At 33.8% G+C, this 16,135-nt stretch overlaps 1 protein-coding gene across 3 annotated transcripts in view; it reads left to right on the top strand.

Annotated features, from left to right (window-relative positions):
• LOC103681545 (U2 snRNP associated SURP domain containing) overlaps nucleotides 1-16,135 on the top strand; it is a 55,528-nt gene that overhangs the window by 24,380 nt on the left and 15,013 nt on the right. For all 3 annotated transcript variants that reach the window (XM_008711141.2, XM_040636710.1, XM_040636711.1), the window contains 10 exons: nucleotides 501-605; nucleotides 1,685-1,751; nucleotides 1,826-1,989; nucleotides 3,316-3,478; nucleotides 4,135-4,214; nucleotides 5,119-5,206; nucleotides 6,167-6,289; nucleotides 11,059-11,215; nucleotides 11,974-12,069; nucleotides 12,745-12,811. In XM_008711141.2, coding sequence (XP_008709363.2) covers nucleotides 501-605; nucleotides 1,685-1,751; nucleotides 1,826-1,989; nucleotides 3,316-3,478; nucleotides 4,135-4,214; nucleotides 5,119-5,206; nucleotides 6,167-6,289; nucleotides 11,059-11,215; nucleotides 11,974-12,069; nucleotides 12,745-12,811 — 1,110 coding nt within the window. The remainder of the gene's footprint in view (nucleotides 1-500; nucleotides 606-1,684; nucleotides 1,752-1,825; nucleotides 1,990-3,315; nucleotides 3,479-4,134; nucleotides 4,215-5,118; nucleotides 5,207-6,166; nucleotides 6,290-11,058; nucleotides 11,216-11,973; nucleotides 12,070-12,744; nucleotides 12,812-16,135) is intronic.

The following is a 16,135-nucleotide window of genomic DNA, read 5'->3' as shown; positions in this document are numbered from 1 at the left end:
AAATAGTTTTGCATTTTTTATATAGTCATGTAAATAACATTTCAGTGCCACCACAAAGGTGCTTGGTTTAGGCATATTTTCTTTTAAAACAGATAGTGTGTAAGTTTTTAGATGGCTATGATAACATGTAAGCTCTGAGTTTACTCATTTTATATATTTGCAGCTTTCCAATTAGTTGTGATTCATAATGTAATGTTTTGCATTTGGAAAATAAAAATTAAGTGGCATTTAGAAAAAAATCTTTATTGCTATGAAGCTGTGTTGTGGTTTCCCACCCTCCCTTTGTCTTTCCTTCCCTTCCCACTCCCCTATCCCCATTGTCCCACTCCCTCTTAATGCACAAGGCATTAACATATGCTCCAGGTTATTTTTTTGGTATAAAATTTTGTATTAGTCAGCAGAATAATCTTTTTCTGCACAATTATAGTAACTTAGGTCAAGTATAGTTTTATATAGTGGTAGGTCTGAATCCATTTTCTTTAACTGTGTTGTTGTTGTAGGAATTTGCTCGCCCTGATACATCGAATGATAGAGTTTGTTGTACGTGAAGGGCCAATGTTTGAAGCTATGATTATGAACAGAGAAATCAACAATCCTATGTTCAGGTGTGCATTTACATTATGTAAAATATACATATAATAGAAAATGTACTGTTTTGCCATTTTAACATGTATAGTTGAATGGCATCAAGTGCATTCACATTTTTGAGCAAACCACTACCATTGTCTATCTCCAGAAATTTTCTCATCTCCCATAACTGAAATTGTACCCCTTAAACAATAATTCCCCATTCCCTGGGTCCTCCAGCCTCTGGTAGCCACCATTCTACTTTCTGTCTCTTTGAATTTGTTTACTCTAGTCAACTCATATAAGTGGAATCGAATCATTCAGTACTTTGAGACTCGCTTATTTCATTTAGCATAGTGTCTTCAGGGTTCGTCCATGTTGAAGCATGTGTAAGAATTTCCTTACCTTTTAAAGCTGAGTAATAGTCCATTGCATGTATATACCACATTTTTTTTTTATCCTCAGGTGTGCATTTAAAAAATACTTTTTACTTATTTTTTGGAGCTAAAAATATTTCCAAGAATAAAGTTCTACAAGTACGGGGTTATTTTTGCAATGGGGTGAGAAGGTAGCTTTAGTAATTAGACTAGATGTACCTGGGTCAGTTTTCTATCTGATTTTGATTTAAGTTAATTAAATAACATTGTTTTTAGCAGTCTCTAGGAGGAAAATACTACTCTTCATGTTTTTCGATGAAAGAGTCCTTCATAGTAGAACAGTAGAGCTTCATAGAATATTGCTTATCTTCTGAACAGATAACAGTATCTAAGACATTCATTTAACACTTCTAAGTCATTTAAAAACCACTGCTTTTGAAATTTCTGTCTTGGAAAAATCCATTGCCAGATATATCTGACATATAAGCATTCAATAAAATCGATTGTAAGACTCAGTAAGGTTGCATACCTTCTGAGTACTAATGTCAGTCACAAAGGCAGTGTGAGGGCTAGGGTGAGGAAGGGGATAGATGGCAGAAGGCAGTGGGTGGGGGTTTTTCTTCAGGGATCTTTGCTTTTGGTTTTATTTCAAATGAAATAGGCAAATAGTATTTCTCATTTGTTTATATTTACGTGAAGACACTTCTTTGTTAAGGAATATATTTATTTTTTTGTTTTAGGTTCTTATTTGAAAACCAGACACCAGCCCATGTTTACTATAGGTGGAAGCTTTATTCTATTCTGCAGGCAAGTGGAATCAATTACTTTGTTAATTTTGACCCTGAAGTATTTCACCTAATAACATTCTGGACATTTATTAGGGAGATTCTCCGACTAAGTGGCGGACAGAAGATTTTCGTATGTTCAAAAATGGATCTTTTTGGAGGCCACCACCGTTAAATCCATACCTGCATGGGATGTCAGAAGAGCAAGAAACAGAAGCTTTTGTAGAGGAGCCTAGTAAAAAGGGAGCACTTAAGGAAGAGTAAGAATTTTTTTCTTTTCCTGTTACATATTCAGAAAAGTTGCTTTAATAATCGCTTTAATTAATGATATTACTAAGATGTTAACCCTAAAATAAAATGTTTTTTCTTTTACTTGTGAATGTTTAAAATACATTTCTCATGTATTTGGTAATTTTAAACATCTCAGCGAGTGTAATTATGTGTCCTATTGACCTCTCTCTCTTCCTACTGGTAAAAAATAGTGATAATCTCTTAAGCAGTGATTCTCTAGCAGTGGAATACTTGTGACTCTTACAGAAATTACCTTGGGACCCTTAGAATTCTAGCCTCTCTGAATGCAACATTAAAGAGGAAAAAATTACTGTAGAGCTTTGTGAAGTTACATGGTTGATTATGCGGAGTCTTTCCACAAGAGTTGCAATGTGTGGCCACCATGAAAACATATTTTTTAGTGCTCAGTCAGTATGAGTACAGTGAAGTTAGTCTGGTTTAAGAAGCAGAAACAAATATAACTATTAAGAGGAAGTTCTGTATACCTCAATGGGAAAAATTAGCTAAAAGATTATGGCATATAGGTTTATATACTCCACTGAATAGTCTAAATCTTATATACTAGTTGCATTGATGCATTGTTTGTGAGAGCATTTGCTAATGGAGAGCTATATATATTTGAAGCGTATTTGCTTCTGCAGATGTATTTTCATCATTACTTTTGTCCAGGTCTGCAGACTCAGCCTACAGGCTAAATCTGGCTGCCTCCTGTTTTTGTAAACAAAGTTTTATTGGGACACAATCATGCTCCCCCCCCCATATGTTGTCTGTGGCTGCTTTGGTGTTAATAGCAGTGGAGTCAAGTAACTATGAGAGAGACGGTAGATGGTATGACTTGCAAAGCCTAAAATATTTACTCTCTGATTCTCACAAAGTTTGCCACCACCTGCTTTAGCCTGTTTCTGTCTGATGCAGAAGTGCTAAAGTAACTGACTTCCTTCAAAAGAGAGTGAAAAACATGAAGGCTTTTTTTTTTTTTATCCCCTCACTGTAATGGGATGATGGTACTGGGACACTCAAACACTCTTAAAAAAAATGCCCATAATTTAAAATTTACTTTATTTGTAAGCTAAAAGTCACTGAGATCCTTTATTCACGAGAAAATATTCTTCTCCCATGTAAGCTCTTCAAAGAAATGTAATATATTTGGGGGACTTAAATCAGATTTAACACGATTTAGTCTTCAGAATTTTATCCGAGTTGGTTTTAAAGAAATCAGTTTGTGAGCAGAAACTATAATGGCATTTGAAATTTGTATGTATAAATATTTATAAGTTAAAAACATTTGTATTCAGACAGAGGGACAAGTTAGAAGAAATCCTGCGGGGGTTAACTCCAAGGAAAAATGATATTGGAGATGCAATGGTTTTCTGTCTTAATAATGCTGAAGCTGCTGAAGAAATAGTGGATTGCATTACTGAGTCACTGTCCATCTTAAAGACACCCCTCCCCAAAAAGGTATGGGAATGATTTCTCTTTATGGAACATTTAATTAAGTAAAAGGAATTATAGTTGACTTCTTTTTTATTGAAATTGGTGTTTTTTTGTTTGTTTTGTTTTTGCATGAAGAACTTGACTGAAGAGATCTTTCCCATGCAGTCTTACTTTCCTCCTGTCTGGGGAAACTTGTTATGTTAATCAATACACAGGTTATCAACAGGTTGAAACGTAAATGAGTTACATATTTTATCCCTGCCAAAGTAGTGACTTGGGTAATGTTGAATTTCTTATAACTCTTCTTCTTCTTTTTTTTTTTTTTTTTTTTAAAGATTTTTTATTTATTTGACAGAGATAGAGACAGCCAGCGAGAGAGGGAACACAAGCAGGGGGAGTGGGAGAGGAAGAAACAGGCTCATAGCAGAGGAGCCTGATGTGGGGCTCGATCCCACAATGCCGGGATCACGCCCTGAGCCGAAGGCAGACGCTTAACCGCTGTGCCACCCAGGCGCCCCTGAATTTCTTATAACTCTTCTAATTAGCTGTTATTGTTGTAGCCAAACATTAGCTGTATGCCACTGATTGCAAAAAATTTCAATATGAAATTTTTTCTAGATATATTATTTGCTGCTGGTTTTTATCTTTAATCACTTTTATGTTATCTTTTGGTATTCTAGATTGCCAGATTATATTTGGTTTCTGATGTTTTGTATAACTCTTCAGCCAAAGTTGCCAATGCTTCATATTATAGAAAATTGTAAGTATAATGGTGTAAGCTGATATCCCTGAAATAAAACATTAAGGGTAAGGAATTCAGAAAAGAGGATTATTTGTTAATTAATAGTTTCAGTAATAAATAATTTGTATTTCTTCGTAGTTTGTAGAATTTTCTAAAAAATTGGTTTGCATTCATTAAACCACTTTAAGCTAAATGTTTAGTTTTCTTATCAGCTTTTTGATAAATTATACTAGAACAAATTAAGAGTTAAAAAATAACTTTATTTTTATTGCATATTTAGCCACTTGTGTAGTAAGTAAACTGAAACAATAGAAATAGTGGCAAGCATAAAGGAAGAGACCAAAGACAGAACATTTACTGTTTATAGAATCTGTGTTCTCTTTTGATCATCATTGTATTGGTTGTAGTTCACTGTGATTATTTTCCTAGGCAATAGGAAGTTATGTTGCTCTCTTATAATTAATATATAATTCTTCCTCAGAGTTCATTTTTGGTGTTTATTTTATGAATCAGGGAAACTTTTCTCTAGGAGCTGACTCTGAAATGAAATTTGGAGATGTGGGTCCTAATCTTAGCTCTGTTATTAGGGTTTTGGTTTTTGGTTTTTGGTTTTTTTACCTTGTCCAAGTCACTTTTCCCATTATAAAACAAAGAGGTCAGTTTAAGTAGCATAAAGTATCCTAAATGTAAAATTTCTTGTTAATCGAGGGAACTAATTCTTTGCGAGAGAATAACTCAGAATAAGGAGTTTAGTTATAGTTTTAAGAGTTTAGATACCTAGTTCTTGATTTTTAAAGAATTACTTTATTTATAAGGTTTGTTTTTTTTTAAGTTCAGGTGGGGTTTTCATTGGCTAGCATGCTGAAGTAGATAGGGGTTTTTAAATAAATTCTATTGTTAATATGTATTGCTTGAATTTCAGTTTTGAAACAAAGTTATGTCAGATATTTTCAGACCTCAATGCTACTTATCGTACAATTCAAGGCCATTTACAGTCTGAAAACTTTAAGGTATGTTTATTGTTTTATTTTTTCCCTAGTGTGAAACAGAGGGTAGGGGCTGGCAAGCACATTGGAGGGCTAGAAAAGTGCATAGGACAAGTATAAGACATAACATGCATCTTTCAGAAATTACTGCTTTAAAATTTACTGCCATTTTATCTTCAGTATCAAAAATGCCTGTAAGTTTGAAATATATTATGTAGTGTTACTTTGTTGGATGTTTGTTTTAGTTTGAAGTGTTTCATTTAAATGTTCTAAATATTAGTCTTTTCACAAAAAACATTCAGAACATCACTTGTTTTATAATGGTATATATAATTTGGCTAGAGTAGGAACATAATTTTAGTTATTCATGTTTATATTCAGTTACTTTTTATAACCTCTTAGCTGTGGACCAATGTTAAGAAAACCCAAATAAAATACCTTGCATATAATGGAATAAATAGATACCATTTTCATGGGAGAAGACTTCTATTAAGGGAATTTTTAGCCTGGGAATTTAAACAACTCCAGTTAAAATTTTTTTGATCTTAATTTTGACCATAAATCAGACCTTATAGAAAAGTTTAGTAATGGGAAGGAGAAGTAGTATTAGCCAGAATCAGGAAAGTACTTCATTGGACCATAAAGGAATTTGGGTCAAAACTACCTTAATACCAATTTTCATAAATTTCTATTATTCCCAGAATGTGGCCTGTGTGTACAACCAGTGGTATGGGACATTGATTTTAGGTAGTCAAGAGCTAAACGTAAAGTTACTGTTTCTTTTTCATTATATTTATTTCTTATTTCATTCCCTTTTAGTTAGAAGGTGACATTGATTTTTTAAAAATATGATGGTAGTTATTTTCTATCAAGGATGTTGGCGTAAAGGAAAATTCAGCAAATTGTGATGGCCATTCTCATGAAATGAAGTTTGAAACGTATTGCCTTAAATAATCATTTGTTGTCTTTTTCCTATTTATTTAGCAACGGGTAATGACCTGCTTCAGAGCATGGGAGGATTGGGCAATTTATCCCGAACCATTTTTGATCAAACTACAAAATATTTTCTTAGGACTTGTAAATATTATTGAAGAAAAGGAAACAGAGGTAGGCACTCAGTGTCTTTGTGTGATTATTTTAGAATTTATTTCTGGGGATGCTGTGGGGGTGTGGTATGTTACGAATGTGAGTAACATTTCTTTGAAAAATACCTACTGTTGACCACTAACTTGGGGGTTTTTGTTGCTGGAATTGTTGGGAGCCCAGGAGATGAAATGATGTATAATAGGAATTCTGTTTTGTGTCCTTATGTGAAAACTGGATGACTGCGTTTCCCCCAATCCCTGTATTTTTTTTTAATTATTGAAATATAGTTGACATACATTGTTATATTAGTTTCAGGTGTATAGCATAGTGATTCAGCAATTCTGTACATTACTTGATGGTCACCATGATAAGTGTAGTTACCAGACAATGTTATGACAGTATTATTGACTTTGTTCCTTATGCTATATTTCTAATCTCTGTGACTTATTTACTTTATAACTGGATGTTTGTGCATCTTAATCCCCCTCACCTATTTTGCTCCCTTCTGGCAACCACCAGTTCTCTGTGTTTAAGAGTCTGTTTTTTTTTGTTTTTTGTTTTTATTTTTTGGTCTGTTTGTTTTGGTTTTTAGATTCCATATATAAATGAGATTTTATTATCTTTCTCTGATATATTTCACTTAGCTTAATACCCTCTAGGTCCATCTCTTTTGTCATAAATGGCAAGAATCCATTCTTTTTGATGACTAACATTTGTGTGTGTGTATACATCACATCTTACCAGTTCATCTGTCAGTAGACACTTGGGTTATCTTCATATCTTGACTATTGTAAATAATGCTGAAATAAAAATAGGGGTGTGTGTATTTTTTCAAATTAGTGTTTTTGTTTTCTCTGAGTAAATATCCACCAGTGGAATTACTGGGTCATACGATACTTCTATTTTTAATTTCTTGAGGAATCTCCATACTGTTTTCCACAGTAGTTGCACCAGTTTACATTCTCACCAAAAAACAGTACACGATGGTTCCCTTTTCTCCACATCCTCGCCAAAACTTCTTATTTCTTATCTTTTGATCCTAGCCATTCTGACTGGTGTGAGGTGATACAGCTCCTTGTGGTTTTTTGATTTGCATCTTCCTGATGATTAGTGATTTTGAGCCTTCTTTCATGTGTCTTGGCAATCTCTGTGTCATCTTTTGAAAAAATGTTTGTCAGGTTCTTTGCCCATTTGTTTATTGGATTATTTGTTTTATTTTGGTGTTGAGTTGTATGTTTTTAATGTATTTTGGATATTAACCCCTTATTGCAAACATCATCTCCCTTTGGTAGCTTGCCTCTTTGTTTTGTTGGTGGTTTCTCCTTTTCTGTGCAAAAGCTTTTTATTTTGGTAGTGTCCCAGTAGTTGATTTTCACTTTTGTTTCCCTTGCCTGGGGAGACATATCCATAAATTGTTGCTAAGGCCGGTGCCCAAGAGATTACCACCTATGTTTTGATGCAGTTTTATGGTTTCAGGTCTTACATTTAGGTCTTTAATCCATTTTGAGTTGACTTTTGTGTGTGGTGTAAAAAATTGGTTCAGTTTTGTTTCGTTGTATGTAGCTGTTCAGTTTTCTCAGCATTATTTATTGAAGAGACTTGTCTTTTCCTCTTTATATGTTCTTGCCTCTTTTGTCGTAAATTAATTGACCACATAGGTGTGGGTTTATTTCTGGGTATTTATCCTGTTCTTTTGATCTATGCGTCTATTTTTGTGCCAGTACCATCTTGGGTGTTTTGGGTTTTTTTTAAGATTTTATTTATTTATTTTAGCAGAGAGCACAAGCAGGGGAAGGAGCAGAAGGAGAGTCTTGGACAAGCAGACTCCCTGCTGAGCGTGGGGCCTGATGCCAGGCTCGGTCCCACCACCCCCAGATTGGAACCTGAACCAAAACCAAGAGTCAGACACTTAACTGACTGAGCCACCCAGGCACCCCAGTACTATCTTGTTTTGATGACTATAGCTTTGTATGTCTTGAAATCTGAGATTGTGGTACCTCCACCTTGTTCTTACCTTGCTTTGGCTATTTGAGATCTTTTGTAGTTCCATACAAATTTTAGGATTATTCTAGTTCTGTGAAAAATGCTGTTGGTATTTTGATGGAGATTGCATTGAATCTGTAGATTGCTTTCGGTAGTATGGACATTTTAACAATATTCTTTCAGTCCGTGAGCATGGAATATCTTTTAATTGGTTTCTGTCATCTTTAGTTTTTTTCATCAGTGTTTTATAGATTTCAGAATATGTCTTTCACGTCCTTGGTTAAATTTAATCTGAGGTCTTTTGTTCTCTATGGTGCCATTGTAAATGGGATTGTTTTCTTAATTTCTCTTTTGATTACTTCATTATTAGTGTATAGAAATGCAACAGATTTCTGTATATTGATTTTGTATCCTGCAACTTTGCTGCATTCATTTGTTCTAATTTTTCTAGTGGAATCTTTGGGGTTTTCTATGTGTAGAATGGTGTCATCTACAAATAACGACAGTTTTATTTCTCCCTACCAATTCGGATGCCTTTTATTTTTTTTTCTTACCTCATTGCTGTGGCTAGAACTTCCACTGCTACGTTGAATAAAAGTGTTGAGAGTGGACATCCTTGTCTTATTCCGATTTTAGAGAAAAGCCTTCAGTTTTTCACCATTGAGTATGATGTTAGCTGTGGGTTTTCATATATGGCCTTTATTAAGGCATGTTCCTTCTAAATCCACTTTGTTGAGAGTTTTTATTATGAATGAATATTGTATTTGTCTGATGCGTTTTCTGCCCCTACAGAGATAATCATATGGTTTTTGTCCATTCTCTTTTTAATGTGATGTATCCCATTGACTAATATTGAACCACCCTGGCATCGTAGGAATAAATCCCACTTGATTGTGGTGAAAGATTGTTTTAATGTATTGGTGGATTTGGTTTGCTAATATTTTATCGAGGATTTTTACCCCTGTGTTTATCAAGGATTTTGGCTATAGTGCTCTTCTTTTTTAGTGTCTTTGATTTTGGTATCAGAATAATGTTGGTCTTGTAGAATGAATTTGAAAGTTTTTCTTCCTTTTCTATTTTTTGAAATAGTTTGAGATGAATGAATAGGTAATAACTCTTCTTTAAATGTTTGATAGAGGGGCACCTGGTGGCTTAGTCAGTTAAGCGTCCGACTCTTGATTTCTGTTCAGGTCATGATCTCAGAGTTGTGAGATTGAGCCCTGCATCGTGGAGCAGGCGCGTGGAGCCTCCCCAGTGTGGAGCCTGCTTAGGATTATCTCTCTCCCTCTCCCTCTGCCTGTCCCCCCCTCTAAAAATAAACAAATAAATGTTTGATAGAATTCACCTGAAAAGCCATCTGGTCCTGAACTTTGTTTGGAGGTTTTTGATTGCTGATTCCGGTTTTGGAAGATTGTATGTATCTAGGAAGTTCCCCATTTCTGTGTTGTCAAGTTTGTTGGCATATGATTTTTCATAGTGTCCTCTTATAATCCGTTGTATTTCTGTGGTGTTGGTTGTTGTTTCTTCTCCTTCATTTTTGATTTTATTTATTTGAATCCTCTCTTTTTTTCTAGATGAGTCTGGTGAAAAGTTTATCAATTTTGTTTATCTTTTCAAAGAACCAGCACTTGGTTTAGTTGATTTTTTTTATTGTTTTCTTTTGTTTTTTGTTTTTTTTAGTTTCTATTTTGTTTATTTCTGCTCATCTTTAGTATTCCTTCTACTGGCTTTGGGCTTTGTTCTTTTTCTAGTTCCTTTACATGTAAGGTTTGATAGTTTGAGATTTTTTTGTTTCTTGAGGTAGGCCTGTATTGATGGAAATGTCCCTCTTAGAACTGCTTTTGCTATGTCCCAAAATTTTTGGACTGTTTTGTTGGGTTTTTTTTTTTTTTCCATTTTCATTTGTCTCCATGTATTTTTTGATTTCTTATGACTGGTGTTTTATTTGATGACATGAAAGATACATAATGTATTAGAAAAAAGTAAGTAATAGAGCAATATATATAGCATGATTTAATTTTATTAAAGTAGCTATATAAGTAAATACGTACATGAAGAGATGCACCACAATGGTAGCAAATTCTGTTCATCGCGATTCTGTTGCTTTTCACCTCATCAGTGTTTCGTGAATCCTTTATATTCATTTCTACCACCCTAATCCAATTATAGTTTCACTTTCACTCCTACAAGATCCTCCTAATTGGCCCTCCTGTTCCAAGCACATGGTCTTCATTTCAGTTTCTTAAATACACATTTCTTTCTACCATAGACCTTTTTAAATATTCATTTCTCCCTGTCTCTGAAACATCTCCTGTTTACCTGAGATCCTTCAGATGTCAGTTTAAGCAACGGCATTGAGCCTTCTCAGACCTCTTTAGGTGAAACCTACTTATCATACTTGAATAGTATAATATACCTCTTTGTTGTAGCAGTCAACATAGTTGCAGTTCTTTCTATATTGTGATTATATAATTGTCTGCGTTCCCCACCAAAAAAAATTCTGGTAAGCCCTATTACAGGAGCGACCAAGGGAACAAACTAATTTTTTCTCATCATTGTATGCTCAGTGCCTTACATGGTACCTGGCTTCAGTAAACACTTGGTAGATATTTCATAAATAATGAAAGAATGACTGCTTCTTTGTCAGACAGGAGGAGGATAGATTATATCCTAGTTATGTCCTCAACATTTTACCTGGGAATGTGGGTATCCAGCTGGTTGGTTTGTAACTGGATTGCAAATTAATCCTGTGGCAATATGACTAGTAAGCAAAGGAAAATGTTACAACGGTATGTATGTTTCCATAGGATGTACCAGATGACCTCGATGGTGCCCCCATTGAGGAAGAGCTTGATGGTGCACCTCTAGAAGATGTGGATGGGATTCCTATTGATGCTACTCCCATTGATGATCTTGATGGGGTCCCTATAAAGAGTCTTGATGATGATCTTGATGGAGTGCCTTGTAAGTTCAGATTTCAAACTGATGATCTAATAATAAGTTGGATTCCAAAACTCTTTAATTTCCACACATGCTGATACGGAAAAAGTTTAAGGTGTCAGTCTTTAATTTTTTTCTGTCGTGTATTTCTGACTTTTCAAAATTCAAATACCCAGTATTTGACTCTGCCAAGAAAAAGGTTTTCTTTCTGGTCACATTTCTCTGTTGGGGTAGGCAGCCTCGTATAGTATTAGTAAGTTTCTCTTTTTGTCTTGATTGTCAGGAAAACTTGTAGGCAAGATCTTGTGCTCAATTTTATTCATAATCCCAGATTCCTCATTTCGTCAGTTCTCTTTTTATTTATAGTTTATGGGTTCACTTTTCCTAGATGCCTAAAATCATTTTTGGAAACAGGAAGTGTACACAGTCTTTAGTACATTTGAATTACATGAAAAGATTGAATAGTATAAGAATTGTGTAGTAATTACGTAGAGATAATAAATAAAAACAGTAATTACGTAGAGATAATAAAAATTTTTTTACTGCCGCAACTTTTCCATGTGCTTGAAATCATAATAACTTGTATATTCTGCATTGACGTATATGTTTAAAAATTGGACCTCAGGCACAGAGAATTGGATTAGTCATAATTTTTGACACTAGCATTATTAGTCCATGTGTGGCCTTATTTTATTTTACTTTTTAATAATATAGTGGATACCCATGAACTACTTAAGTCATCCCCTAGTAGTCGGGGTTAATGGCTTATCTTTCCTCAATAGTGGATGCAACCGAGGACTCAAAGAAGAATGAGCCCATATTTAAAGTTGCCCCATCAAAATGGGAAGCTGTAGATGAATCTGAATTGGAAGCACAGGGTGAGTAAAAGTACAGTAAATATTAAGCTTTAAAAAATTGAGTACTTATCATTAGTTTGTGTGTTTTTGTATTTCATGGTGTTTCAACCTTAAGACCCAGAGTTAACTGTATTTTACATCTAGTGGCTAAGTTTTCATTATAGTTGCTGTTATAATTTTCTTACATCTTTCAGTTTGGATGCTTTGAGAGTAATCGGAGAAATCACTAAAACCTTTCAGGTTAAGACATTTTCAGTAGAAAATGTAGATGGGAAGGTACACCTATTTGGGAATCTATTTAGAGGTCACTTTCAGAGAAACCAGGCTTTGATCTTCCCATAATGCTTAACTAATTATTAGATGCAGTTTAGACCTGCTTTCGTACTTACCTGGACATGTGTCCTTAGTGTGTATAATCTGTAATTGTTAATATTTGTAGGTTCTAATGAAATAACTTTTAACCATCTAGCACAGAAATAAGAATGGTAATGTTATTTGTCACCTCATGAATTTAAATAAAATTATAGCATAGGTGTGAGGAAAGAAATTTAGCACATAGAAATGGCTATTTAAAGAATAGATGATTGTAGGTAACTTCTGTAATAAGAACTTTCAATTCTAAAGCTGGGCTTCTGTGCTACTGCAAAAATACTAATTTACCTTGTGGAATCACATCCTTTTTTTCCTTCCACTCAGCTGTAACAACTTCTAAATGGGAGTTATTTGACCAGCATGAAGAATCAGAAGAAGAAGAAAATCAAAAGTAAGAATCTTAAGTTTCAAACATACTTAGTTTCTTATTGCATATACACTCCCTTTTTCATTAAGAGGTATGCTTGATTGAAATAATTGTGAAGAGGAAAAACTTCACTCTTAAAAAACTTGTTGAGAGGATCATTTTTAGTTTGTCATTGTTTTTCCAGTGAATAAAGAGCTTTTGGTTTCTGGTCTTGATGGATCTGGTTTCACTTTGCTACTGAGTTGATTTTTCTGTGCTGGGTGTATATGTACTCAGTTGGTAATTACTGAATGGTCAACTACATTTATTTCAAATCGTTGTCATCAGGTATTTTAGCTCCACAAAAAGTGATTTTTAAAATGTGAATGGGAGAGTTACGCTGCTTTTTATTTGAATTGTACATTGCTAAGCATTGCTTGATGGCCATTCTGTTTAAATGTAAACATCTCAAAAGAACTAAGAATAAGTAGCAGAAAAGAAAGCTTTCTTTTAACATCTAGAGAAATTATAATTTTGTATTTTGCTCTTTGGTAATCACCCCAAGATTGTTTTTGAATTAACACTGAATGTGACTATAGGAACACTGCTCCCAGTTTCTCCTGGCAAGTTTGTATTGGTAGTTTTTAGGTAGATCTTGACACCTTTTTAAATCATTGCGAGGAAGTTGATTTTATTAAATAGAACAGATGACCTCAAGAACACAAAGCAGAGGTGTCTGCTTTAAAAAAAAAAATTTTTTTTTTTGTTTATGGTTCTCAAAGGAAAGAGTGAACATAGGAAAAAGTCCTTTTTGTGTCCCAGCACAATTTGGGCTTTTGTATGGATTCAGAAATGTGATTGATCAGCATCTGTGGGAACACAATTTGATATGCTGAGGAAAACTTGGCAGCAATGATGTCTTTCCGGAAATTGGGATGGTCAGAACAAGTCAGCAATGATTATGACAAAGTATGTACAAAATATAGATGTGGTTTGCTGTTGGAAATACCTCTGTGGGGCTGTTTAGGAGTACAGGAATTGAGACAGTCCAGTTTGCTTTAAAATAGTGCTTTAACCTTTTGTTAATGTCTATAATACATCATTATTAATATCTGTCACTATTGTAGCATCACTGAGAAAATTATTTAATTTTGCGTATTCATGAGATAATTATTTAATTTAGAGGGAAGGAAGGGTAGAAAAGGCCATTGCAGAACTCAAATATTTCTTCAGTTGGTTTTGTTTCTAAAAGTATTAACTTTTTTTTTGCATAAATTTGATATTTGTGTTAATGTTGGAATGTGACTACATTTTAGTGTTGACAGAATAATCATGTTTATAGAGTGAGACCTGGATCACTGGAAATATAATTTTTATTTTTTTATTTTTCTTAAGAGCTCCAAATAAATCACAATAAGATAAAAATAACTTTATGAAAGTACAAAGCAAGGAAAAGATATTTTTTCATATACAACTTTTTGGTCTTTGAAATTTTCTTATGCCTCACTACTGCTCTCTAGTGGCTGAGTCCAAAATGCCATTTTGAAACTAGTAATTATTTTTTATGGCAGAAAGGTGATTAAGAACAATACAGCCTGACTATTGTTTTGTAGAGAACTTCCCAATAGTAATTTAATTTCATTGATAATGAATTCTGTATGGTTTTATAGACTTGAATTTCCATTTCTTTAAAAGAGTAAGATGAAGCTATGATGAGATCTGAACCTAGAACTGGTAACTAAGAGCTAAAGTCAAAACCAGTTAGAACAGACTGCTCGGGCCCTGAAAAATTAAAATAGCAATTGTAAAATGAATATGTATTTTATATTATCAAGTGTAGCCCACTTTAAAAGTAAATAATGTGATTAATGTTTGGTATGCTGTCTGGGTCTTCTCTGTATACGTAAAACGTGTATCTATTTTAAACATAAATTATATAATACTGCACATACTATTCTCTGACCCTGTTTTTCACTTAAGTGTCATGGGCATTATTCTGTGTCAACCCATATAGTTGTCTGCTCTGTATTTATCTGTAGTTGAAAACATTCAGGTAAGTGTTCAAAGATGTTTATTAAGGAATGTTTGAATTTGCAGAAGAATTATTGAAAATTTGTAAGTAACAGGCTGGAATTGGTTAAGTAATTTCCATTGCATAGATACCACAGTTTAATTGTGTCTCATCCTTTTTGAGTGACCCTTTCTGGAATAATCTCCCAGCAAACCTCTGTATTTACATATACATGTGCATATAGTTTAACCATTTAAAAGCATCTGAAACACTTGTAAAAAATTTATGCACCATAAAACAAGAAATTCTTGTGGTTAAAAAAATTAACTAAAAACCGCATTTAGGAAGTTTCTGACAAATTAATGAGAAGTGTTAAGTAAAAGATTTATCTCCAAAAAGAATCAATTTCTTTAGAAATGGTTTGATTTTACTATTTTCTTCTTCAAGTATTATAGGGAGTTGTACCTTTATGTGGTACTAATGATTTGTGGGGCTCTGAGAGTATGAAGTTTGTAAAACATTTTAGTAATGTTCAGGAAAGGACCTTTGGGTAAGAAATCACAAAGCTAGGAGCATAGTCTTCTCTTAGTGCCATATTTCTAATTCTGAATTGCCAACACTTCATTTTTATCTCCCTTGCTTACATTTTTCTCATCAGTGTGTGAGTTCTGTTACCAGTCTCTCAAATAATTTTTATTTAGAACGAATTTGATTATAACTACTTTTACATTATTATGAATAGTTTTAAATATATACCGAAAGGACTCCTGCTTATGGTAGAATGTGTTTAGTTCCCAAATCCCAACAAATAAGGTTCAAATATTAAAGGGAAATGGCATATTTTCTAGGCTATGCCAGTAATGTTAATGTTACAATCAATTTCATTTATAAAAGGAATTTTGTTTGTATATACATAAACATTCTGAGTTTGTGTGTGGATGACGTGTTTTGCCGAAATTTGACATATGTACACACCAAAGCCCTGTCCCAGAGCATACAACTTACTTTCTTTTTCTTTTTTTCTTTTTTTTTTGGGGGGGGCCCCCTTCATTTGTGTTTCAAGTACATTTTGTCAGTCCGAGTCTAGCTGTGAGGACCAACTTTGCCCATATTTGCTTGCCTGTTTCCACTGTATTGCTTTTGGAGGGAAAGGAGATTTTTTTTCATCTTTGTATCCTTACCCATGGCATTCACTTAGCTTTTCATTTTCTTCTTATCTGACGTAGAACCAGTACAATTTTTAGAATCAATTCTGACATGAGTACTAATATGTGATAACATTTAAAATTTATACATTGCTTTATTCCTAGGGTTATGTGCTAATCAGATAAGGTCTTTACATGCTACATTGTTTCATA

The sequence above is a fragment of the Ursus maritimus genome, unplaced genomic scaffold, assembly GCF_017311325.1.
Source record: "Ursus maritimus isolate PB19 unplaced genomic scaffold, ASM1731132v1 scaffold_20, whole genome shotgun sequence".
Classification (NCBI taxonomy): Eukaryota; Metazoa; Chordata; class Mammalia; order Carnivora; family Ursidae; genus Ursus; species Ursus maritimus.
This window is presented reverse-complemented; position numbering and strand designations above follow the sequence as displayed.